This window comes from Mus caroli, chromosome 4 (genome assembly GCF_900094665.2).
Source record: "Mus caroli chromosome 4, CAROLI_EIJ_v1.1, whole genome shotgun sequence".
Taxonomy (NCBI): Eukaryota; Metazoa; Chordata; class Mammalia; order Rodentia; family Muridae; genus Mus; species Mus caroli.
The window spans coordinates 5,785,617-5,810,306 of record NC_034573.1 but is presented as its reverse complement, the minus strand read 5'-3'; the positions used below and the strand labels follow the sequence as shown (position 1 = coordinate 5,810,306).

Sequence of the window (24,690 nt, the reverse complement as noted above, 5' to 3'; positions counted from 1 at the left end):
CAAAAATACTGCTGGCACAAATCCTTATTTTTGACACTGGAAGGATCAACAATCAGTGTACTGGCGGAACTGTGGCAAATCCTTTTCGAAGAGAGGGCTTGCACCCTTGGTCGTACTTAGGCACCGGAACCAAATTCCCAAGAAGCCAAGAGGTGGCACCGCCCTCATACCCGCCCCATCCCGTTGGAGCCAGAACACCAACGCTCGCGAGAGTCCTGCCGGCTTCCACGTTTGCCACGTTCCAGAGGATCAAGGCAGACTAGAAAGCCACAAGCCGCTGGGGCTTTGCAGCCACTGCGCAGCAAAAGACAAGCTTTGGCCTGAGGAGGGCAGGGGAGCGTAGTCTGCCCCGCCCCCTGCCAGCGGTCCTCGGGATTGGCTCGTGTTGGCGTCTTTCAGATCTGGTGGGTGGGCAGAGGCTGGCGTGGGCGGGGCCGAGGCCGGGGAGAGCTGAGCGCTCTTGGCAGCCTAAGGAGTCGCAGGCTGGGCGCACGCGAGGCTAACCGCGCGGCTGCACGCTGGTGCAAGTCGTCCGAGGCGCGGCGAGCGCAGTGGACGCTAAGGCGCTGCTGCAGGAGTCTCGGAGCCCCGGTGTCCCTAGTGCACTCAGCAAGGCCCCGGTTCTCTGCAGTCCCCGGAGCAGCTCGCGATGGCCCCGCGCAAGAACGCCAAGGGCGGCGGCGGCAACAGCAGCAGCAGCGGCAGCGGCAGCGGCTCGGGCAGCGGTAGCCCGAGCACCGGTAGCAGCGGTAGCAGCAGTAGCCCCGGGGCTCGGAGAGGTCAGAGTCCCCGCAGGCCAGGCCCTGGCTGCGGGCGGGAGCCGGGTGGGCGCTGCAGGTCTGGTCTGATCCTACGTCCGCCGCTCCTCTCCATCCTTAGGCGAGGCTCCTGTGTGCGCGGGGCGAGGCCGCGCTCACCGGGCGGGGAGGCGGGGGAGCAGAATCGGCCGGAGGGGGACCCCTAGCACCAGCCTGCCCGAGCATTGGCCGGTCCTTTCTTGCCTTTCCTGATGGAAGCTGGGTGTAGAGGGCCCTTTATCTTTTTGCAGATTTCGGGGCGCTTGACCCTGAGCCAAAGTCAGAGAAAGTTTCAGCCTGACCAGCAGCGTTGAGGAACGGCTTGGAGGAGTGTATTCAAGGGCCGGGATGAGACTTGATGCATCGTTCTTGCAAGTTATTTTAAGGAGTTTTGTTTAGTTTTCTTAATATGTATTGCGTTTGCCTTTTAAAATACAAAGGGCTATCATAAAGTACTATAGGGATTTTCTCTGTGCCTCCTTTTTCTTTTCTCAAAAACAAAACAAACAAAACAAAAAAACCAAAAAACAAACCAAACAAACAAAAAACCCAAAACCCACAAACAAAAAACCCTACTGGTTATTCACCTTTCTTCTCCATGTGCTTAGCCAGCAGAGTGGAGAACAGATGTTTTAAATCTGTTTCGTGTCAGATTTCACCGGTTCTCGGTTTCTTTTATATTTCCTTTGACTCATATTTAGAATATTGGAACTGGAACACACATGTGTATTGAATGTGAGCTCTCAATATCACTGGAAATGATTTAGATTCTGTGCTTTGGTCTATGGGCAGCTCATTATTATATGTCATATATAGATTGGATGATTATGGTTTTATTAGTATATGTCAGGAAGATAGATGAGCCAAGTATGGTTTTTCTTCATAGCACTTACTGTCTTCATGTATATTCTGTCTTCATGTATATTGTCTTTGTTTCACTTTCTTCTATTTCCCATTATCAACTAGAATCGTTCTTTTCCTTAATAGCTGTGCAGTAAATATTTGATTAGAAAATGAATGAATAAATGTAAATGGGGAAAGTTAGGCAGTTAAATCCATTGTACACATTAACATTCTGAGAGCTGTTTGTATTCTTAATGGAAAGAACTCTATGTACACAGTTTGAGGTCCAAGGCCACTGTAGTAATTAATTCACCTCAATACCGGTAAAAAGGACATTCTGGCTCTCTGGCTCCTAAATCAGCTAATCTGACATCGGCAGGGCCCTTGCTTTGTGGTTGGAGCATAGATTTGAAGTATGTGAATGAGCAGAGCCTACTGAATGTTGAGGAGAAAGCTAATGAGCAAGATTTTAATGTTTTCTGTAGCTATTGCCTAGTGAAATGCGTCTGCTGCTATCCTGGGAGCTTTGTGTGTGCTGGGGAAGTGCTTTAGCCACTGAGCTACATCCTAGTCTTTCATCACTCTCCTTTACACCCTTGAGTAGACAACTGATTGTGTCCAGGGAAGTCTCTTATGAGGCCTGTCAGCACAGAGAGTGTGCACCGTCCCTCGATAAATGAACCAGTGTTACAGTCAGCTGATAGGGTTGGGAAACCCAGGATGTATAGTACCTTACTGTATTCTTAGGATGTATATGTAGTGCCTTATTCTATCATTAGGATGTATGGTACCTTATTCTATCATTAGGGTGTATAGTACCTTATTCTATCATTTGCCCACATTTCAGAGTGACATAACTATAATGGAGCACAATTTCATTCATAATGAATGAAACACCTGTGTTCTAAACCCCACCCCCAAATTCAAGCCTAAAGTACACAGAGTGCATGATTCTTCCTAGGCCATTATTTGAAATAACTATTTCAGTAACTACTGAGTTCTGATTGGGTGAAAGAGAAGGCACCCCAGGTGGGAACCAAAACTCTTCCTTCCTTTGTGCTAAACAGTTACCGTTATAATGGGAAGCATGGTTCTGTTTATTGCTTTCTTACAGCAGGGTACACCTGAAAGATAAACAGGGTACTGAAAGCAAAGTTACTGTATGTGGCCACTGAGGTAGGGACATGGACATGCAAACCAACTCTAACTGCTGGGGAGTCCGTAGCTGCAGTTACATTGCTGTGACATTTAGTGTCTTCTAGTTACATAAGGTGAGAAAATTAATGCTTAAAGGTCTTGCTTGGCCTGTGGAAACCCAGGTAGGACAGAAGAGCATCAACTAAAAGCCAGGTTTTCTGTTGCTCATCATTACACTGCACTGTTTGAATTGTGGGTTCTTAAATAGAACACGTCAGATCTTATAGGGGTTGGGAGTTGAAGTAGTTTATCAAGCTTTCTTCTGGCATGTCCCAGGTAGAGTTACAGTCATTGCAGAAATTTGTGCTTTTGTCTAACTAATAGGCCTTTGATTAAAAGGTTATATGGTTAAAGTAGCACGTTTAAAAATCATACTTTGAAAAGTGTACACACTAAGTTTTTAACATTGAGGATCTGATATCAGTGGTGACATTGGCCTCACAACTCATCTCTTTAGTACTAAGGTTATTATATAAAAGTATTATGGGGGATGGTAGACCTATAAAGCTCACCTATAGAGAAAATATTTTAAAGCATGTGTCTGCTTTCCACTTTCTTCAGCTCAGCTGAGAAATGATAAAGTAGAATTTCATTTTACATTTTTCAATTTGCTCCTTAGAATACAGAAGAAAGGAGTTGGACATTTTACGTTTAACGTGCACATAAAATGTGGTTTACCTGGCCGGGGTTTTGAACACAGGTATTTCATTCATAGAGTGTGCTTCACTATTACTTGGCCAGTGAAAAGTCTTTCTCACATTTACTGATTGGGAAAGTGTTTGAGGAAGAGGGACATGGTTGTCTTTGGGTTTCTGATACAGTACAGAGGAGTCTGTGCAGTGTATCACCATTGTGGCCAGTGTCTTACTGCCTCTTTTGGCTGTGGCTTGCTTTTATTCTGCCACTTACCAGTGGGTGTCGCTGTAGAACATGTTTCTCCTCCGAATTTGAAGCTTCAAGTTATATAATGGCAATTAGATCTTAAAACTATTTTAATCAGTCTGTACTTACCCAGGAACTCTTATCTACTGGTGTTCAATTCTCTCAAGATATCTAACAGATCAAGAAATTTAATAATAAGCCTTTGTGTGGAACAATCTTAAGACTTATAGAGAATGAAATATGTCCGTATACATTTGGTAATATAAATTCACACAATCATTTGATGCATTTTGGTCATTGGGAAACACACTTCCGAATTTATCATTCCCCAGCCTCCATAATCTTTCTGTGTCTCTTAGGTTGCTAATGTATACAGTGTGCTGCTGAATGTGTCCTGGCTTTCTTGAAAGAAGGGGGCCCAGTCACAGTTTTTTTCTACTTAACCAAGGGGATCAATCAGGGCCAGTGACTTAATACTCTACCAGCCAATTAAGGATGGAAAACTAGGAAGCCCATAATTTGCTCACTACAAGAATTGTATGTGTTTGTTGTGTTGGTAGCACTGTTTTTCTAGCTTGGCCAGATCATATGAAAACAAGTTCTTTAAGATACTCGGAGGGAATTCTTTGCAACCATACCATGGGCTGGGAGATTATTCGAAAATAAATAGATAAGGTTTACATTTTCTGCTAGTTAATAGTAGTACCATGGTTATGTGGGCTAACTTCTTTGTTTCTAGTTTGTATTAGATATTTTGTTAATGTGCACTGATCCCAAGAGGGAACAACAAATACCGTTTTTCTCATGAAAGGCAGTGCAGTTTGGAACAAAGAATCTGACAGCCCAGGCCTCTGTTTGTTTTAGAACCATGTGGCAAGTCTCTCTGACATCGCTAATCTCAATCCATTTACTCTCTGTTTTGCTTCCTGATTCTGATAGCCTAAGACAATTTGATATGCCTCGATGCATATCAAATTGTACACGTGTCCATGCTGATGGTGAGAGAGAGTGAAAAACCTGAGAGAATACAAAGTATCCATCTTGCTTGACAATCTGTACTACTGTTACTCTGTAACATGTTTGTTTCAAATATAGGATTCCTTTTGCAGGAGATTCTATTGTAACTTTCTGAAGCACTAGATACATTTTTGTAAGTGTTTCATTTGTGTAGCCGCCTTCCTGTTGCTATTTGCCAGCTGATCTCTTAGCGTTTTGTATCATTCTGTATCTTAGTAAAGCTCAGATACAATGTGCTCTTTTGATGCTCTTCCAGATACTGATTTAATGTCCTGAGAAGGACTTGGCCTGGATCTTCAATATGCTGCTTCTGCATCCCCAGCAAGAACAGAGTCCAAAAGGCTGTTAGAGAAATCCCATTTAGGAAAAACTGTATGCATGGCTAGATAAGGCCAAGATATTCTAGTGTGATTTAGCATAATAGGGTATCTAGAGTTCCTAGTAATATATAGTGTGTTTCAAGATAAGATTATTTTCAAAAATTGCATTATAAAAATCATATTTGAAGATAGAATATTTTACCTGATTTGCATATTGTACATGGTGAAACATTGTAAGTTACTCAATTAATATGTATATTTTTTCTCTGTCAGTTAAAAAATTACTTAAAGCCATTTATAATTTCCCAGGATAATTTGAGGAAAGCTTCAGCTGTCTGTCCCTAAACCTGTGGTGCCTGGCTGGCTCCATCTGCTGCCCCAGTGTCTAGCTGTTCAACACTGTACTCATGGGTAGATTTTTGCCATTCGGAAACAGAAAGAGAAGGCTAGAGATGAGATGGTCACTCCCTGTGTCCCACTGCAGCTGTGTATTCTGGGATCCAGTTCATGAGCTCTGCTGGTACTTCGGGGAGCCTGGGCGGTGGTTTATCAGATGCTATAAGTAATTTTACCTTTATTTTCTGTTCCTCTGGTGTTAGGGTGTTGGATCATGTGTGTGCAGTTGGCATTTGCATTTCAGGGATGTGATACGGTTCCTTTCGGCTGCTGTTCCTATCTTTTCACAGCAAGCCATTGAATGGAACTAATTCTAAGCAAATTCATGATGACTGAAGACAAGCAAGTTAGAACTCATTCGACTGAGAGATTTTTAAGCTCCCTTGGCCCACGAGCTTTTAAAGGGAAGAGTTACAGGAAAGCTGCTGAAGGATGCAGGGTATCCTTTGCCCTTGAGATTCTCTTGGCTCATCTTACAAGTGCCACCACCTGATGTAGGTAGTTTCTATGCGTCCAAGCAGAGATTAGTATGAAAGGGGAAGGGGATGTAGGTGTTGACCACTTACAGAGGAGAACCTTAACAATAGACAGAGCTCTTGCTGAATTTGGAGAAATGTTGACTCTTTTCCTATGTGTATGTCCACAGATCAAACCCAGTGACTCATTCATTATGGAAGGCAGCCAGGGTTGCCTTGTTTTTAAAGTGGAAGAATATTGTTTGATAAAATAAATTTAATCCATAACCAACCTTGTTATCTTTGCTTTTACCCCTGTTTGCCATAGGCTTGACAACTGTTGCTGCCCTGCCAGGCAGTCATTGTTAATATGTTACAGCTATTGTATCTCTCAGGTCATGTCTGCCCATATGCAGAGTGTTAACTTCCAGTGTCTGTTTGAATTCTAGTTATTCTAAAACGGCATATTGCAAGCCTCTTAAACTTTAGGTTCCCATGCAAATCTTATCTGGGAGTAGTTCATTTCTTTTACTTGAACAAAACCTAGTGTTGAAGTTTAGTCTTTGAGTCGAAATGAGTTTTCTTTCTTTCTTTCTTTCTTTCTTTCTTTCTTTCTTTCTTTCTTTCTTTCTTTCTTTCTTTCTTTTTTTTTCGAGATAGAGTTTCGCTGTGTAGCCCCGACTGTCCTGGAACTCACTCTGTAGACCAGGCTGGCCTTGAACTCAGAAATTTGCCTGCCTCTGCCTTCCAAGTGCTGGGATTAAAGGCGTGCACCACCACTGCCCAGCTTTGAAATGAGTTTTAATAAGATGTTTCTGGCTTAATTTTTAAAATTGTGTCAAGTACTTGTGTTTTTGAAACTACCACTTTTCACCTCATAAATAAAACACGTGTGTACTTTTAGATCTGGATCTATTGAAATGTTACTTTAACAGTACCCACTCTACATGTTGAGGAGTAAATCATTCCCACCTTGTGGATTTTCTTCTGTGGGATCACTTCCTAGCCATTCTTATACATTTTTGCTATTCAGTCTCATACATGCTAATATAATCTATATATGTAACCTATAAAATGTTATGTTGCACAATACTTGCTAAATACCCATGTACCATATTTATATATGTACATATGATTAAAATATATTTACTATTAAAGATATGTTTTTAGATCAATTTAAAATTTAAAAATATTTTATGTGTACAAGTGCTTGCTTGCATGTATGTCTGTGCACCATATTCATGCCTGGTGCCTGTGGAGGCCAGTAGAGGGCATCAAATCACTTGGGACTAGGATTACAAACAGTTGTAAGCCACCATGTGGATGCTGAGAATTGATCCTGGCTTTTAGAAGAGCAACCAGTGCTCTTAACCATTGAGCCACCTGTCTTTCCAGCCCAAGCGTTACTTTCCCTTTACTTATCTGTATGTGTTGTGTTTGTGTGTATGTGCACATGAGTGCATGTGCCCTTAGAGGTCAGAAGAGGGCATCAGCTCCGTGGGAGCTGGGGAGCAGCCTGGCATTGGTCTTGGGAACCAAACTCAAGTCCCATGGAAGTGCAGGAAGAGCTATCTCTCTAGCACCAAATGTGAAATATTTTATTGCTAGCATTATGGATAAAAACTGCTTGAGAAGCCTGCCTTTAGAGGCTTTACATGTGCTTGTTTAACATGCAGTAAACATGTTTGTGACGTAGTTCTTGCTCAGGTTACGGTGCTCTTCATTGCCATGTCCTCAATCCCTCACTGTGTATGTGTGCCTCTTTCTGCCGAGCAGGCTGGCTGAGATTGCTGTGCCTTTGCATTCCGCCTTCCAAACTGAAACCTGTTTGCTCCTTTCTATATGTGTCTGAATATTTTCCTGTGCTATGAAATTAGATTGGAATTGTTTCAGTCATAGCATGAATTAACCTTTTTGGGTATTGAGTGTTTTATTAAACCCAAAGTGTTCATATGAATTAATATCTTACCTGCAATGAATTACAGTAGTTTTCTTTCTAGCTGCTACTCTTGGTAAAGTTGAATGTTTGTCAGCTTCCTGCCCTCCTACATGGATAACGTTTGCATTTTCCTGGGTACTAGTAAGATGAGATGTTTTTGTTTCTTCTGTGACTTTCTTGTTCATACGTATCCCCTGGTGTTTTTACTTTTGGTGTGTGCATGTATTGACTGTAGAGTGTGTTTCACAACCCAAGCCTTTTGTTTGCTCGAGTGGCAGGTCAAGAACTTCTGTATTCCATTGTTGATTGTTTATGCTGCCATTTCCTGTGCTATGTTTTACTCAACAGAATTTGATACTTTTTCTATAGCAATGATAGAATTTTACTCTTTTTTACTTACGGTTTGGGCGTTTGTGTTTTATGACATTGTTTGTGGCCGAGAGGGTAACATTCCTTTTAAGTAAGATCATAAAATATCTGAAATTTTGTTCTTTTGTGTTTGGATCTCAAGAGCAGTAGGCACTGACTTATTGTGTATGCACTGTTCAAGTGCGGGGTGGGGAGGAGCTATTTTAAATATATTTTTTTTCTTAAATAGATATGTATACATCCGTATTTATGAATACGGATGTATTCCTTAGTTAGTATTTATACAGACTTTGTAGAACCGGTCTTACCTTTTTATAAGCCTGGAGCCATGTTCCAGGAGGGAAGGACCATGTCACTGAGTACTCTCTAGCTGTGTAGGATGGCTCCGTGTCTGAAAGGACAGGTCACACAGCCTTTCACTGCTGTTCTTACCGTGTTCCACCTTTTTCTACACTAGAGAACATCCTTCTCAAGGTTTTATAAATATTATTTGTTTTTAGAATTTTGGGTAGAATATATTGAATTTATAGAACAATTTGGGACAAGTTATATCTTTATAATATTGAGTCTTGTATCTGAGATTAATATAAATATTGTTTTTAATTTTTTTAGTTTTATCCAAAAGTTACAAATATCTTTTGTTAGAGATGGTTTTATGTGTGTGTGTGTGTGTTTCTTTTTTTTCGAGACAGGGTTTAGCTTTGTAGTCCTGACTGTCCTGTCCTGGAACTTGCTTTGAACACCTAACTCAGAGGTCTACCTTCCTCTGCCTCCTGAGTGTTGGGATTAAAGGTATATATCACCACTGCCTGTCTGGTTTGAAATTATTGTTATTATTATTATTACTATTATTACTATTATTATTATTATCACAGTCTCATTGCTCATATTGTCCTGAAACTTGCTGGACATGTAGCCCATGCTTCCTGTCCATGATCATTTGCTTTTGTCTCCAGAATTTTCAAGATTATAGGCAGGTACCTCCATTTCTGGTGATGCTTTATAATTTTCAAAGTATTTTAAAATTCTTATTTAGATTTATTGTATCTGTATGAATATTTTGCTTACATGTATGTGTGTGCATTGTATGTATGGTGTATGGTGCCCAGAGGTCAGAAGAGGGTAGACTTATAGTAATTACAGTAGGTACTGTAGGTTACAGTTGACACTGTTACCTAGACTCTGCAGTGGTATTTAGCATATGAGCTTCATGTCATGTACTTGTCAAGAAGACGTCAGGATACTCCCCTCAGACATTCTGCTTCCTTGCCATTATCGAGAACTTACTCTGCATTTATAGTCTTATTTCCCTTTGTGGTAAAATTAAAAATTTCATACAATGAATTATACAATTTTTAGTGTACAATTTAAGGAATTTAGATAAATACATTACCTACCTATGTAATTTGCCAACCTGTTCAACTACTCTGGAAAGTTCTCTTTAATCTCCCTACTACCAGGTGAAGCTACAGATCCGTATTAATCCTGTCTGTTTTGGAATCTGTCTTGTAAATACTTTGTGTGAAATGGCTTCTTTGACCTAGTGGGATATTTTTGGGATTCACGTGCATTTTTGCACACAATACTACCCCACTGCTGCTCCTTTTCTTCTTGTTGCTCCTTTTCTGCTAGTTTTTGTTGTGTGAGCAGAGCACAATTTGTTGATCTCTCTTCCTGATAGATCCCTGAGCAATTTCTAGTTGTGTAGAATGTTTTGAAGAACAATCTATAAACATATAAGATCTGTAAGAAGTATGTATTTATGTTTTTGAGGAAAACCAAGAGTAGTTGCTGTATTATAGGACTGCTGTGGTTTTAATTTTTATTAAACACTGGTGAGCTCCTTAGTAGAGTGGTTGTAAAGTGTATTTCCTTCCCATCACCACCATGATGAGGGACTCTAATCATATTATTTATAATATTTATAATATTATCATATTATTTATTGTCTTAGTCAATGTTCCTTTGTGGTGAAGACATACATTGTCCACAGCGGCTCTTATAACGGAAAGCATTTAATTGGGGCTGACTTAGTTTCAGAGGTTTAGTCCACAGTGATCATGGTGGGGGACATGATGGAATAGGCAGACATAGTGCTGGAAAGGAGCTGAGAGCTCTACATCTGCATCCTCAGGCAACAGGGAGAGGGCGAGGGCGAGGCGAGCGCACTGAGCGTGGATGGGCTTGGCTTGGGATTCTCAAGCTTCAAAGCCCACCCCCTATGAGAGAGTTCTTCCAACAAAGCCCCACCCCCCAATCCTTTAAGTGGTGCCACTCCCTGAGGACTACGCATCCAACTATATGAGCATANGGGGGGGGGGGGGTCATTCTTATGCGAACCCACACACATGTGCACCAACATCCTTTAAATCTGGGTCTAAGGCGGCCTCTCCAGAGGTTTGCCATCACCTTTCCCTGTTCAGTGTGGGTGTTACACTTTTCTTGTGAGTTAAAATCCTTTCTAGCTTTTAAACAGTTTTGGAAAACACTTCATGTGTGGTTGCTTTAGTTAGTGTTCTGTTGTTATGATAATATATCCTGAGCAGAGGCAGGTTAGGGAGGGAAGGATTTATTCAGATTACTGTCAGGTGACAGTCCATCACTGAAGGACGTCAGGGCAGGAACTTAAGCAAGGACAGGGACCTGGAGGCAGGAGCTCGGAGGAATCCCACTTACTGTCTTGCCTCTAAAGCCTGGCTCAGCCTGCTTTCTCCTAGAACCCAGGAGTGGCCACTTGTGCATCACCCACAGTAAACTGGGCTCTCCCACATCAATCATCACTCAAGAAAATGGACCATAGGATGGGGTGAATGAATTTGGTGGACGACTTTCTCAATCGAGGTTCCTTCTTCCTAAATGACTGTAACTTGTGTCTAGTTGACATAAAGCTAGCCAGCACAGTGACTTTAATTGTTCGTCTTGTAAACAAAATGTAACTATTCTATACCTAGCACTCAACAATAAAAAAGCTAAGTCAGTAAGTATTAAGGTTTAAGATTTGTTAAGCTTATTATTTGTTAAGCTAGGAATGCTTTTTGAGGTTCTTGTGTGAACTGTATTCTCCTCTGTAGGACTCTGACTATTTGCAGGTGCCTGTGAGAAGCTAGGCTATTTACTACCAGACATGCACTTCGGTTGACTCCGTGTGGTCACCTGTCCTTCCTATTCATGAGACATGACTTGAACTAGGGAAATTATTTTGTCCAAGTTGAACTTATTTCTTCATGAGTGAAACAAAATTTATTTTCTTGAACTTTTAAGATTTCTTTTGGCGTTTGGCTGACTAGTCTGTTTGTAACTAGTACCCAGAGAGGCCTAGAATACCTGGTGTGGATCCAAGACATGATTGAAGTTTCTTCTCTGATTTCTTTTCAGCTGTTCTCAATCTAAAACCATGCGTAGTGCCTGGATCATCCCCAAACCTGAACAAACAAATCCCCAAACCAAAACCAAAACCAAACCCTGAAACTTGGGACCTTGGCCATAGTTTTATTCTTATTTAGAACACTGCAGAGGCTAGGGGTTGTTGTACTGTAGATAACGTGATTTTGTTGTCTTTGTATCTCCTGTTTTATAGCAGCTGCCTGACTAACTAGGTCCGTGTGTGTGTGTGTGTGTGTGTGTGTGTGTGTGTGTGTGTGTGTGTGTGTGTGTGTGTGTGTGTGTGTGTGTGTGTGTGTGTGTGTGTGTGTATATGTGTATGTATGTATGTGTGTGTGTTTCTAAGTTCTCAGAGATGACCTCTTTCATGGGATTTCTTAGGTTTGTGCTAAGAAGACAGAAATCCTATTGATAAGCAATAGAGCTGAGAAGAATTCTAAGAACATATGTACTTCATGGCTATAGAGTATTGTTCAGATAGATCAAGTCCATCTGGTGTTAGATACAGTAGATAGGATGCTACAGGTTCCTCCTCATCTTCTTGGGTACCACCAGTCAGTTCCTTTGTTCTCTCTCTATCTCTCTGTCTCCCTCCACTTCCTACTCCCCCTCCATGTGTGTGTGTGTGTGCACGTGTGTGCGTGCCTGTGTACACATGCAGTATTTAGAGAAGCTTTACTTATTTGCAAGGTTTCAATTTTCCTTTTTATTTTTAAACATGACTCAAAAGAATGGGCTAAAATTACTCTGTAAATACTGAAGTATGGAGTCATCTGCTGAATTTTTCTTCTCCTTTTTGGGTTTCATAGTTTGAAATTCCCTTGTATAATTATGACTGTTTCCTCTTTAAAACTAAGATTTGCCAATTTTCATTAAACAATACCAAATTATAAAGTAGACCAGTTATTTATAGAGTGTTTTGCAACAGTTAGCACCTGAATTAGCACATTTGAAATTCAACAGTCTAATTTTTCCAAATGACTCTATCCTGTTTGTTACCCTGTCCAGCTTTTATCTGGGTGGTATGAATTTTACTGCCCTTTCTAGCTTCTCTTCACTGGATTGTAAGTTAAGTTGCCTTTCTGATTCACTGATGTGGGATAGGGCAGAGATTTAGCATATTTGCTGCATAAATGAATGAATTTATCTGATGAAAAAAAAATCTAGGGAAACCATTTAAAATTTGCCCTCCTAAGAGTTATGTTTATGTCCTACAATCCATGCTAACTTACAGAGCTAATCTGTATTGCCAATCTGAATTTGCTGGCGACCCAAAACTTTTCGTGTAAAACAGTATTTTAAGTCAGAGTTGTCATATTTAAGCTCTATGACTGTGCTTGGCTTTCTGCCTGAGCATTAGCATGTGTGAATTTTGTAGAAAGCCTAAAGAATTGCAGCAGATCAAACATTTTAGGGTCACATGCTCCTACAGTGAAGGTTAGAGCCAAACAAGTTAGTGAGGTAAGACTTGTGGGACATCTCTGAACATGGTAGTGGTGTTGGTCATAACTCTGTGACCGGGATACACTGTGACGGGAACACACAGAGACGTATGTGTGAGATAAACAGTCACGACTGTGTGCATGTTTTCTCTTTCAGATAACTCTGCAAATGTCATTGTACTGGGACAAAATTTATTTGTATTCTCCTTTAGGTTTTTGGAAATAAGGTGAACTGTGCAGTGAGGTTTAAGGAATCAGGCCCAGAAAGGGCTAAAGCCTTAGCAGGTCATATTGGATACTCTGCATATCAGATTCTTCCATTATGATTCATAACAGTGACAAATTAGATATAAAGCAGCAACAAAATAGTTTTATGGTTGGGGTCTCTACAAAATGAGGAGCTGTTTTAGAGCACTAGGAAGGTTGAGAACCAAAGGCTTTTTTTTAAAGTCTCAGAACTGACTGCAACCAACAATTCCTGAGCATTTCATCATTGAGAATCTAGAAGTCAGGGAAGCTAAAGGGACACAATTTCCACTTCTGCTAAAGGAAAAGAGAGGTAGATTCAGAACAACTGTAAACTGATTAATTTCAAAGTAATCCTCCATGAATTCTGTCTGTAAACAGTATTCTGAAGTGCCCAGAAAGGCATCTGTAAACATCTGGAGACACTTTGTTTATCAAGTCCAGGCTGCTGAAGATGATTTTGTTTCATGTTTGGTAGGCATTGCACATTGTTCTGATTCAGTCTTGTTATTTCCAAGCTTTGCTGAGGTTCACAGCATTTTGGGAATGCCCTGAGGTCAAAGGTGATCTCCACTAGTCACATGTACTGTATGAAGGACAGGTGATTTGTGGAACCCCGGTAGGAACTTCAAGAAGACTGTTCAGGTAATGCTAATACAATTCAGACTTTCCCACTTTATCCTAACAATATCCTCCAGCCTGCCTGCTGTTTGTCCTGTATGATACTTTCTCAGCCTCCGGAGACCTGGGAGGATAGATGCCACCAAGCCTGGCTTATCCTTGAATTGTTGATAGGTCTTTTATAAAGATTTGTTTTTTAAATCTTTATTACTAAAATAGCCCCCTCTCTCAGAACACAGATAGGGTTGTTCTTGTAGAAAGTGAGAGGACCAAAGTGTTGCTTGGCTACTGGAGGGCACAGAAGTCAGACTTAGTTGCATTTGATGGAATGGTGACCTGGTTTTTCATAACTTAGCTAGTGAAGAAAATGAAAAACCCTCAAAACCATCACTTGTGTTTTACTTTCACTCATGGTGAGAGCCACAAATAAATGTTAATATTCTGATCCCGGTTTCAGACCACCTCACCAGTGCATAGTTTCTGCCCATAAGGAGGATTCTGCTAGTCTAGTGTCTGCGTTTCTTAGAGCCTGTGATTTGCAAGACGTGTCCTGAAATAGGTGTCACATCTCACGGTGAAGCAAGGAACTCTGTAACTCTTCACCCTTGGTGTGTTGATGATGTTGTTGATGATGATATTGGGTGATACTGATGCATTCTGCATCATCAGTACTGCACACTGCCGATCTGAAGAGGTCATTGAGGAGCTGAGCAAACAGACCAGGGGGAACAGGTTGTGAACGATGATGGACACATGTCAGGGAAATCTCTTGAAAGTCTGTTCAAATCAGAAGCCGATGTGTAAAAGGTTTGAGCAATTGCTTCACCAACTGAGTGAAGTTATAGCTACCATTATTTGAAATGTGTGCTCTGCATGATTAATTCTCAGGAGAGCATATGTGAAACCCACTGTAGGGTCCCTGATGCACTCGTTAGAATCGCTAAACGTAAAAAGACAAAATCCTGACTGACAGAGTGGTAAGTGGTACTTAATGAGTACATTAAATGGTGGGATTACTTTGTGAGTGATCAGTCCATTTCTCATAATACCCAATGTGTTTATGCCTTGGGACCCAGCAGTTCTGAATATTTATCTAAAGCAATAATATGTAGTCATACATAATTATCCCTCCTTATCTGAAGATTGGTTCTAAGAACCTCATTCTCACACAGGAACTGTATGCAAACCAGTGTTGTATGCGCATGTAAACTATGCATATCTCCCCCCCCCCCCCCCCCCTCCCTCTCTCTCTCTCTCTCTCTCTCTCTCTCTCTCTCTCTCCCCCCCCCCCCCCCGCTATTCTTCAAATCATCTCCAGATTAATTCTAGTACTGTCCTAGTTAGGCTTACTATTTTTGTCAGGAAACACCATGACCAAAGCAACTTAGAAAAAAGTGCTTAATTGGCTTGCACTTTATCGCTGTTCAGGACAGGAACGCAATTAGGGCAGGAACTTGGAGGCAGGAGCTGATGCAGAGGCCGAGGAGGGATGCTGCTTACTGGCTTGTTCCTCATAGCTTGCTTAGCCTGCTTTCTTTCTCTACCACATGTCCCACAGCAGATGGGGTGTGTGTGTGTGTGTGTGTGTGTGTGTGTGTGTGTGTGTGTACCTAAAATGGGCTGGGCCCTCCCCATTGATCAACAATTAAGAAAATTCCCTACAGGCTTGCCTACAGATCCATGCCATTGGAGGCATTCTCAACTGAGATTCATCCCTCTCAGGTGACTGTAGTTTGTGTCAATTTGACATAAAGCTATCTAGCCTAAATATCTAATTCAATGCAAGGGCTATGCAAGTGGTTTATACTACAGGGTTCAGGGGATATTAACAAGGAGTAAATGTCTGTACACATTAAGTACAAATGTAAGAATCATGGGCCTAGATACATTTTCCATTTACTGTTGATTGAATCCATGGATGCAGAGCCTTCAAGTATGGAAAACTGCTGTAATCTCAAACAGTAATCTTGTTTGAGAGTTTTTTTAGTAATTTTGGTTCACAGTAGTGCAGTGTGGGGAATGCCTAGTTCTCTACTAGTAGCAGAATGGATAGACTCTGTTTGTTCACTCTTACATACTTATGTATGCAGACACTGAAACTACTCCTTGGTTAGCTAGATAGAGCAAACACATGAAAGACACGTTATATGGTGCCATTTTCATAGGACTCTTAAGAACAGGTAGACCTAATATGCCGTAAGAAAATTAAACAGGATAGCATCCAACAGAGCAGCAGAGCCATTGGCAAGGGGGATAGGGTGAGACAAGCTCGGGAACCACCATTAGTTTAATAGGAAGGGTTCTTGTTCTAGTCTAGTTAGCGGTAGCAGAGCACACAAATTCGTTAAAACTCAGGAGATAGCGACTTAGGACTAATGCTCTTCATTTCATGTGGACTTTACACTAAGAGCTATGTGCCATACAAACTGATGTGACGGGTACTGATGTCAACAGTTTACTTTGAAGTGTTTTGTACAAATGAGCTTGATTAAAAGGTGAAAATGGATTAATGAGTTCAGTAAATTCTTCACAATAGAATCTGCAATATTCATTATAAAATTATTTCAGATTGAATTGTGTATTTTGGAATTGAATTAAACATTGAGAACACACTCACATTTAAGCAGTACCCCAGTCGTTTTTACTGGCTAATTTTCATTGTGTAGACATTTATCTTCTGCATCTCTGTTTGCCAGGGTACTAGTGGAAGTCCTTCATCTCCCCTAGTCATTGTGCTTAGTTGGGCAGGATTAATCCCTCATTTCCTCTAGGGAGCACAGGCTGTCTTCCATCGTGTGACAGATTCCTCAACATCCCAGTCACCTTCTGTATTTAAGTCTGACTGGTTTAGCACTGATCTCATCTTCAGTGCCAAGTTCTGTCTGTTGCAGGCAGCAGAAGGACCTGCAGGGGGCAAGGACTGCTGAGTGCCTCCCATGATGTATCTTTTGGCCCTGTCCTTAAGTGCCTAATCAAGGATTTTGCATCTCAGGAGCTCCCAGGCAGGGGTGTGTGTGTGTGTGTGTGTGTGTGTGGTGGTGGTGGTGGTGGTGAGACTGAAAAGCCTCTGTCCTCACAGGCTCCTAGCGGTGTCTCCTCTGCCAGTTGGTAAGATTGGCTGGCAGGCTGCTCACAAGAGATAGGTGCCAAGTGCCACCTCAGTTCTTTGGAAGGCCAGGTGGGGACCTTCACCGGCAAACAGAACGACAAGGAGTTGTGTGGGGAGTCAGCTCTTTAGGAGTGAACTACAAGGTGGTGCATACTTGCTACTTCCTTGTTGCCCCTATCATCCAGGGAAAGCTGCACCTTCCCAGGAGCTCAGGCTGCAGTGTGTGACCCTTTCCCTGTAGCCTTTGCTTCACATTTCTCCCTGTTCTGTCACTCAGAGGCAGAGTGCTCTCTTTCACCCACTGCTTGAATGTGTGTCCCGTTGTGGAATGAGAGTCTCTTCCAGGAAGCTTTACCGTTTGCCTGTAATTCTCCCAGTCCCTTGCTCTCATTTAGCATTAAATGGCGATTTGGGAGTTCATGTATGTTATTAAGTTCTTTGCTGTGTTTATTGTTGTAATGTGGTAAGAATTTTTGAAAACCCAGTTTACCATTCTATAGAAGTGTGCTTTCCAGCTTTTGGCAAAGCTGTAAAATTTTCCTGAACCAGAAGTATGTAAGAAAATTTGCAGTTCTTGTGGGTTAAGAGAAGGGCACCAGGAGTGAGGCAAGCTCTGAAGCCTGAGGGAAAATCTCTGCAAGATCGGTCTCACTTCAGACACTAGCCATGGCTTGGGGCCTCCTGAGGGCCCTGAGTTCAGACTAGCTGACCACAAGTCTGAGGGCCCCTACAGCCACCATGTATTCTGTAATTCACTAGAATGAATGGCAAAACTCAGCAAAGTGCTGGATTTATCAACACTGTGTTATTACAGTGAAAAGGTGAGACGTAGAGTCAGTTAATCGAGGGCGCACACAAAGCAACAAATTCCATATGATGTATTACCGTGTGGGGGCTCATCCAGCCTTTGGTGTCCAGGGTTTGTAGAAGTTGCTTACAAGCTTCATTTAGTTGAATACTTCCAAGATGAGAACTGATAATTGTGTGGCCCAAAGCTTCCCTTATAACTCACGCTGGGAGGCTCTCTAGAGTCCTTAGAGCAGTGCTTCTCGCCCTTCCTAATGCTGCGACCCTTTCATACAGTTCCTCATGTTGTGGTGACCCCTGTCTACTTAGTTTTTGCAGGAGACACTGTGGCCATGGCAACTCTTATAAAGGAAAACATTTAATGTGTGACTGGCTTACAGCCCAGAGGTTCAGTCCATTATTGTCATGGTGGGAAGCATGGCAGTTTGTAGGCAGACATGGTGCTGACAAAGGAGCTGAGAGTTCTGCATCTTGATCTGCAGCAAAAGGGGACTGTATGTTACACAGGCATACCTTGAGTGTAGGAGACCTCAAAGCCCACCCCCACAGTGACATACTTCCTCCAACAAGAGTATAACTTCTAATAGTGTCCCCCCTATGGGTCAAGCATTCAAACACATAAGTCTATGGGGCCATACCTATTCAAACCTCCACACCCCAAACTGTAAAATTATTTTGTTGCTACTTTGTAACTGTAATTATGCTACTATTATGAATTGTAATGTAAATATTTGATATGTGACTTCCCAAAGGGGTTGTGACCCACAAGTTGAGAATCACTACCTTAGATACGCTGCCTGTCGAGTAGGGTATCTCTATATAGAGGCAGTTCTTGGTGTATAATTCTTACAGTTGTTTTAAGTGCATTTTCATGTGGATGCAAGTCTGTGTGTGGGTTCTTGTGCTGTACAACCATAGCCAGGCTTTTTTTTTTTTTTTTAACATGGCTGTCAGGGATAAACTCAAGTCCCCATGTTTGTGTGTCCTCATTTCCTTGATAAAACTGTCTCCCTAGCCCTGCTCTATAATTTCTGGTTATAGCCTTCTTGCTTTGCAGTTACCTTCTGTACTGGCTGGTTTTGTGTCAGCTTGACACAAGCTGGAGTTATCACAGAGAAAGGATCCCCCCCTTGAGGAAATGCTTCCGTGAGACCCAGCTGTAAGGCATTTTCTCAATTAGTGATCAAGGTGGGAGGGCCCAGCCCATGGTGGGTGGTGCCATCCCTGGGCTCTATAAGAAAGCAGGCTAGGCAAGCCAGGAGAAGCAATCCAGTAAGAGGCACCCTTCCATGGCCTCTGCATCAGCTCCTGTCTCCATGTTCCTGCCCTGTGTGAGTTCCTGTCCTGACTTCATTTGGTGATGTGGCAGTGTAAGCTGAGTAAACCCTGACTTGCTTCTTTGTCCTGATGCTTTGTGCAGGGGTACAACCTGACTAAGACACCTTCATCGTTACTAATTTATATGGTAATGTGACTTGGTCACAATTGCATCTACCATTTTTATTATATTTTTATTTTAATTTTCAAATATTTTGATTCTAAGACATGGCATGCTTTATTATTTCACGTAGTCTTTAAGCTTTATGTATTCCTATGTATTCTTATTCTTACATTTATGTTAAATGTAAATGTTGCACATTTATTTATTTATTTATTTAGGTGGGCTGTGGACCTTTTTGCCTTCTGAATGAATTAAAATCAAGAAGCTTTCAAGCATACAATTGAAGATCAGCATTGGCAGCCCCTGTTGTCCTCACAACCACTGTGTCTGCATTAAGAGTTAAATGAGTAGCCATGTTTTCAGTTTCTGTCTGTCTGTCTGTCTTTCTTTCTTTCTTTCTTTCTTTCTTTAATTTTATGTGCATTGGCACTTTTCTTGCATGTATGCCTGTGTGAGGGTGTCAATCTTGGAGTTACAAACAGTTGTGAGCTGCTTGGTAGGTGCTGGGAATTGAACCTGGGTCCTCTGGAAGAGCAGTCCATGCTCTTAACTGCTGAGCCATCTCTCCAGCCCCTCCTTCCTTCTTTTATCTGTTACTAATTTTAGTGAAAATAAATAAATGGGAGAACTTAATTCTAACAATTTTTCTTTTTGTTTTTCTTTTTTTTTTTCTTTTTGATTTTTTACTGAACATCATAATGTAGTTTCTCCAAACTGGAAGATTGACAGTGGATGGATGGAGTCCCTAAGCTGAGCTTAGCAATCGCTTGGCTTCATTGTTCTGTCCTTCACAGTTTACAGGCCGCTTTCTACTGTGAGCCTTACATTGATGGAGATTTGGGAACTTGAACTAATTTGGCAGTTTTTCAGGTATACTTCCCTCCTAACTTAAATACATGAAATGCTTAAATGTTGAATTAATTGATTTTTACTTTTTGGTATTAAAACATAGGCAGTGGTAGGGAACCAGGCTACGGATCTTTTGCCTTCTGAATGAATTAAGGTCAAGAAGTCTTCAAGGACATGGCTGTTCCCTCTTTTAAGCTTAAACAGGGAAGAGTTTGATTAATCCTGTATTATCCAGTGTGGGAAAAGTAAGTCATTCAGTGTTTTCAAAAGTAGTCATGGAGGGGGGGCAGTGGAAGTATTCACCAATGAAGAGATCTATTCTTCTGTACCTGGCTTAGTGAAACTTACATTCTGGAGGCAGAAGATTAAATATCCATTGTCTTAAGCTGTCTAATCCTCAGTGGCATGCAGATTGCTGTCAGAGCATTTATAAACTGGGAACGCTTCTTTGGGGAGGAGGTGTATCAGAGTGAACAGGAAATAGTGAGGCAGGGGGCAGAGCAGTGACTGTATGTGGTGGTGGGAGCATTGAGCGTTGGAACATTTCTGCTGGCTGGGCAGAGAGCATAAATAGGGGTACAGACAAGAAGAGTGTGTGTGTGTGTGTGTGTGTGTGTGTGTGTGTGTGTAGATTTTAAATAGCTCAGGGGAAGTGAAAGCTGAGGTTTGAGCAGCCAGCCGGAGCTATTCTATTCCCAACTCTATTCCCCGGAGCCAACTCTATTCCCCTTTCCATCTTGAAGGTTTTCTGTTTTATCTTGAGAGTAGTATGAGACATTAAGGATTATTATTGTTTTTAAAATCTTACAGTGTAATCTGATTGAAGCACTACCGTGGCCGTGGAAAGCAGAGAAGTTATGTTGCGGTGGAATAGTGGAAGAGAACTTGGGTTTGGATAGTAAGTTATACTCAAAAGGCAGAATGAGAGCAAACAGATTTGCCTACCCTTTCCTTTCATAACAAACACAAATCGTAAGAAAGGTCACTGAAACAGTTGATCAGGGGCCTGTGAAATGGGTCAGTGGGTGAAGTGCTTGCGAATGACCAGAAACCATACAAGGGTGAAGGAAAAATAAAACAGATTCTCTGAGGTTATCCTTTGGCCTCCATAGGCATGCTGGGGCACTCTGATTTTAATTGTCAAGGATACCCCGGTGTGGAGGGAGCCCACATTCTTGCATACACATCCTTGCATAATTAGCCCCTGCCCACAGTGGGGAAATAGTCTGAAGTGAAGGAAAAGGGGTGGGGTGGGGTGGGGTGTAAATGCCACGATTTTTGGCTTAAGCAACTGGCTTCTGGGAAGTGATGTGTGACTCTGCCCTTGCAGGGGGGAGTGAGGGATGTCAGAAACGCGTGTGCAGGTCAAGCATCCATACAGGACATGTAGGGTTTGTAGCCAAAGGAGAGATGCATTTGACTGCTGAGAGTGGCTCAAGAGAGCAGGAAATGGCAGAGGACCAAGCTTAGGAATTTGTCAATCTCCAAAGTCACATAGAGGAGATTGACCCAAGAAGGCAGACTGAAAGTGAGAAAGGCCAGGAGCTGATGGAAATAACAGAGGAGTCTGTGGTACAGAGGGAGGGGAAAGGGACACTTCACTGCATCTCCCTCTAGGAAACCCGTGGCCCCTCCATGACTACTTCCTTCTCCCTCGCTGGATAGATAGTATAGGATTAATGAAACCTTTCCCCTTTCAAGCTTGAAAGAGGGAACAGCCATGCCCTTGAAGATTTCATGACCTGACTTCATTCAGAAGGCAAAGGAGGAGGAAACGGAATGGGAGAGAATCCTGATGAGAGGTCAAAGAAGATGGTGCAGAAGGCTTTCCATGTGACTATGATACTAGACTCACGAGAGTGACCTTGGAGATCCTGCTCTCGGGTGTGCTGAAGTAGAGGCCAGTGTAGAGTTTCTAAGTTGTGAGTGGGAAGGTAAAAGTGACATAAGAACTCTGTGAAGAATTGTACCTGTGCAGACTCAGCGGTTATGAACACTGACTATGCTTCTAGAGGACCCAGGCTCAAATTGCTAGTACTCGCTCTCTACAGACCAGACCGTTCACAGCTCTCTGTAACTCTTGTCTCAGGGGATCCAATGCCCTCTCATTCTCTGCGGGCAGCAGGCAAGTACATGACACACCGCATAGTCATATACAGAGGCAAAACACTTACATGCAAATAATTAAATAAATAAATATATATATATATATAAATATATAAATACATAAATATATAAATACATAAATACATAAATACATAAATAAACAAACAAAGTGCTTTTGAAGGATTGTGCCTGTGAGGAGAGGAGCGAAAGTGGTGAGCCACAGGGAGAGCAGGCAGAAAGCTGGGAGGAGTGCAGCAGGCGTGGGTGGTGTAGGCTCTCAAGATAGTTCCTTGCTCTCACTTTTAGGTTCTCTCTGATTCTAGTAAGGTTAGGGGAATCTTGAACCTGGTAGAATGCATTTCAGGGCAGAGAAGTTTGAAGCAGTGTTTGTGGACACTGGGAAGCTGTAATGGACATAGTACCGCTGTTGAGAGGTCGGCTATGCTCAGGGAGGAGGACCGAGGAGGCCTTCATGTCAGCCCAGTGCTGTGAGATGACCGAGTAGCAAAAGTGGCCAGCGTGGCAGGAGAGGACTTGGATGGCAAGCTGTGTTCTCCAGCTTGGGTGTGGAGAGAGGGGGGTGTCTTCATCAATTCATGTTATGAACACCTTAGCTAATTAAACCTATAAAGAGGTAACGTTTGTCCTAATGGTTCTAGGAAGTCTGTCTCGAGGTTGGGCATTTGCATCACTCTGAGCCTCTGGGGAGAGCAGCCGATCATGGAGGCACATGGTAGAGCAAGCCGCTGGCTTCCTTTATGAGTCAGGAAAACTGAGAGGGAGGTGGGTGCCCTTTTTTGAGGGTTACCCCACTAACCTAAGGAGCACTTCCTGGAGGCCCCACCTCCTCTCAGCATTACACTGGAGTCAGGGATCACTTAGGAGATAAGGCCCATATTAAAATATAAACAGCAAGCTTGTGGGGGTGGAGGGGGGGTGGTGGAGAGGGAGAAGGGAGAGAGCTGCAGGATCTGTAGAGAAATCAGTAACTAGACAAGCTCCAAGAATAGCTTGTGTGTTCTCATTCTGTTCCCTGGGGCAGAGGTCATGGCTGGGGGAGGAGTCAGTGGGAATATGTTTTCTTGGTGTCTGCAGCTTTGCCTTGGTTACTTTGGTGGTATCCTTGGCTGCTTATATTAGGTTTAGAATGATACTGCTTGCTCATGTGTGTTGAGGTACTGTCAGTGTATGGAGGGAAGCTCCTTTTTGGGGTATGTGTGTTGGTTTAAATAGTGGGGTGCCCTGCTGTCATCATAATGGAGCTAAATAAGCAGAGCACTTTCAACCCTTTCAGTAGGGTTTTAGATTCTGTGAATGGCTGCCCAGAGGGCTGCAGAAGTATTTCAGCAAGAATGAAGATGTGCCTAAGACAGTGAATTAGGTTGAGGTCACAGCACACTGTTAGGTAGATAGGGAGCAAGGCTTCCGGGTATGAAGAAAAGAGGGAGAGAATCTGTCATCTTGACCCAGGGCTGGCTGTTGAGTCCATTTGGTTACAGTAAGATTGAGGTGCTGGGCAGGCCACAGAGCATGTGGCAGGAGCAGGGGTGTGTAATCGCATGCCAGGAACACTGGAGGAGTGGGGTTCTTGTTGCTAGGCTTTTGGGGATGGAGGTGCAAGATACTGATAATGTTGCAGTTGTCAAAACAGAGCTGCTTTTTCCTTCTTGAGACTGAGACTATGAGAGCTTATATAGGACTGCTTATTTGTTCATATGTATACATTATCATACTATCATATATATTCATGGGTTCTCTGTGATGTTCTAGAACTTGGATATAGTGTGTACTCATCAAATCCAGCCTTCAAATCCCTGCTTCCCGGCTGCTGTTGGTCACTCTTCCACATTGAGGCTCTTAGCAGCGGTGCTGGTGTGCCCCCCTGACCAGCATCCAATCACCAGGGACCCTGCTGTACAGACCTTCAGGAATGCAGGCTTGGGAGGAAGAGATTAAGAAGCCCCAGGCTAAGTTAGGGATGCTGTTGCAGAAAATGAGTGGCTGGGGACCAAGGAAAGGAAAAGGCCAGCACTGGACAGAGAGGGTGCATAGATTTTCACCTGGCAGGTGTTTGGAGACAGGTGCAGCCGGTGGCTCAGTGGATGTAGGTCTTGGCTCTTGTGGTCTCGGGTCATATCAGGTTGATATTAATAGTTTGTGAGTTCACATTACAGGTTTGTTCCCTGCCTGTACCCAGGGCTGGTTCTTAGCTCCAGCAGCTGGTACTTTGATAGTGGCTGTCAGTGTTTGCCATGGTGTTGATTTGGCATATACAAATCTAGTTTATTTTTAAAAAACTTTAGAAGAATTCTTCCTTATCAAAAAAGTTATTATCATTATGGGCGCTTTCTTGAAATTCACAACTTACTTTCCCTGCAATGAATACATGAATGACTTAAAGTGGTATCTCAGCCATTTTCTCTCTTTACCCCGCGGCACAGGTGGTCTGCCACCTTTGCAAAATTAGGCAAGA

General features: G+C 42.4%; 1 protein-coding gene across 15 annotated transcripts in view; it reads left to right on the top strand.

Annotated features, from left to right (window-relative positions):
- The first annotated feature begins 220 nt into the window (after positions 1-220).
- Positions 221-24,690, top strand: part of Asph (aspartate beta-hydroxylase) — a 205,420-nt gene continuing 180,950 nt past the window's right edge. For 5 of the 15 annotated variants that reach the window (XM_021161304.2, XM_021161305.2, XM_021161298.1 and 2 more), the window contains exon 1: positions 398-779. In XM_021161304.2, coding sequence (XP_021016963.1) covers positions 650-779 — 130 coding nt within the window. In that variant the 5' untranslated portion in view covers positions 398-649. Of the gene's footprint in view, positions 780-19,976; positions 20,133-24,690 lie in introns of those variants that run through there. The other 10 variants (XM_029476165.1, XM_029476161.1, XM_029476162.1 and 7 more) reach the window with 6 other exon arrangements.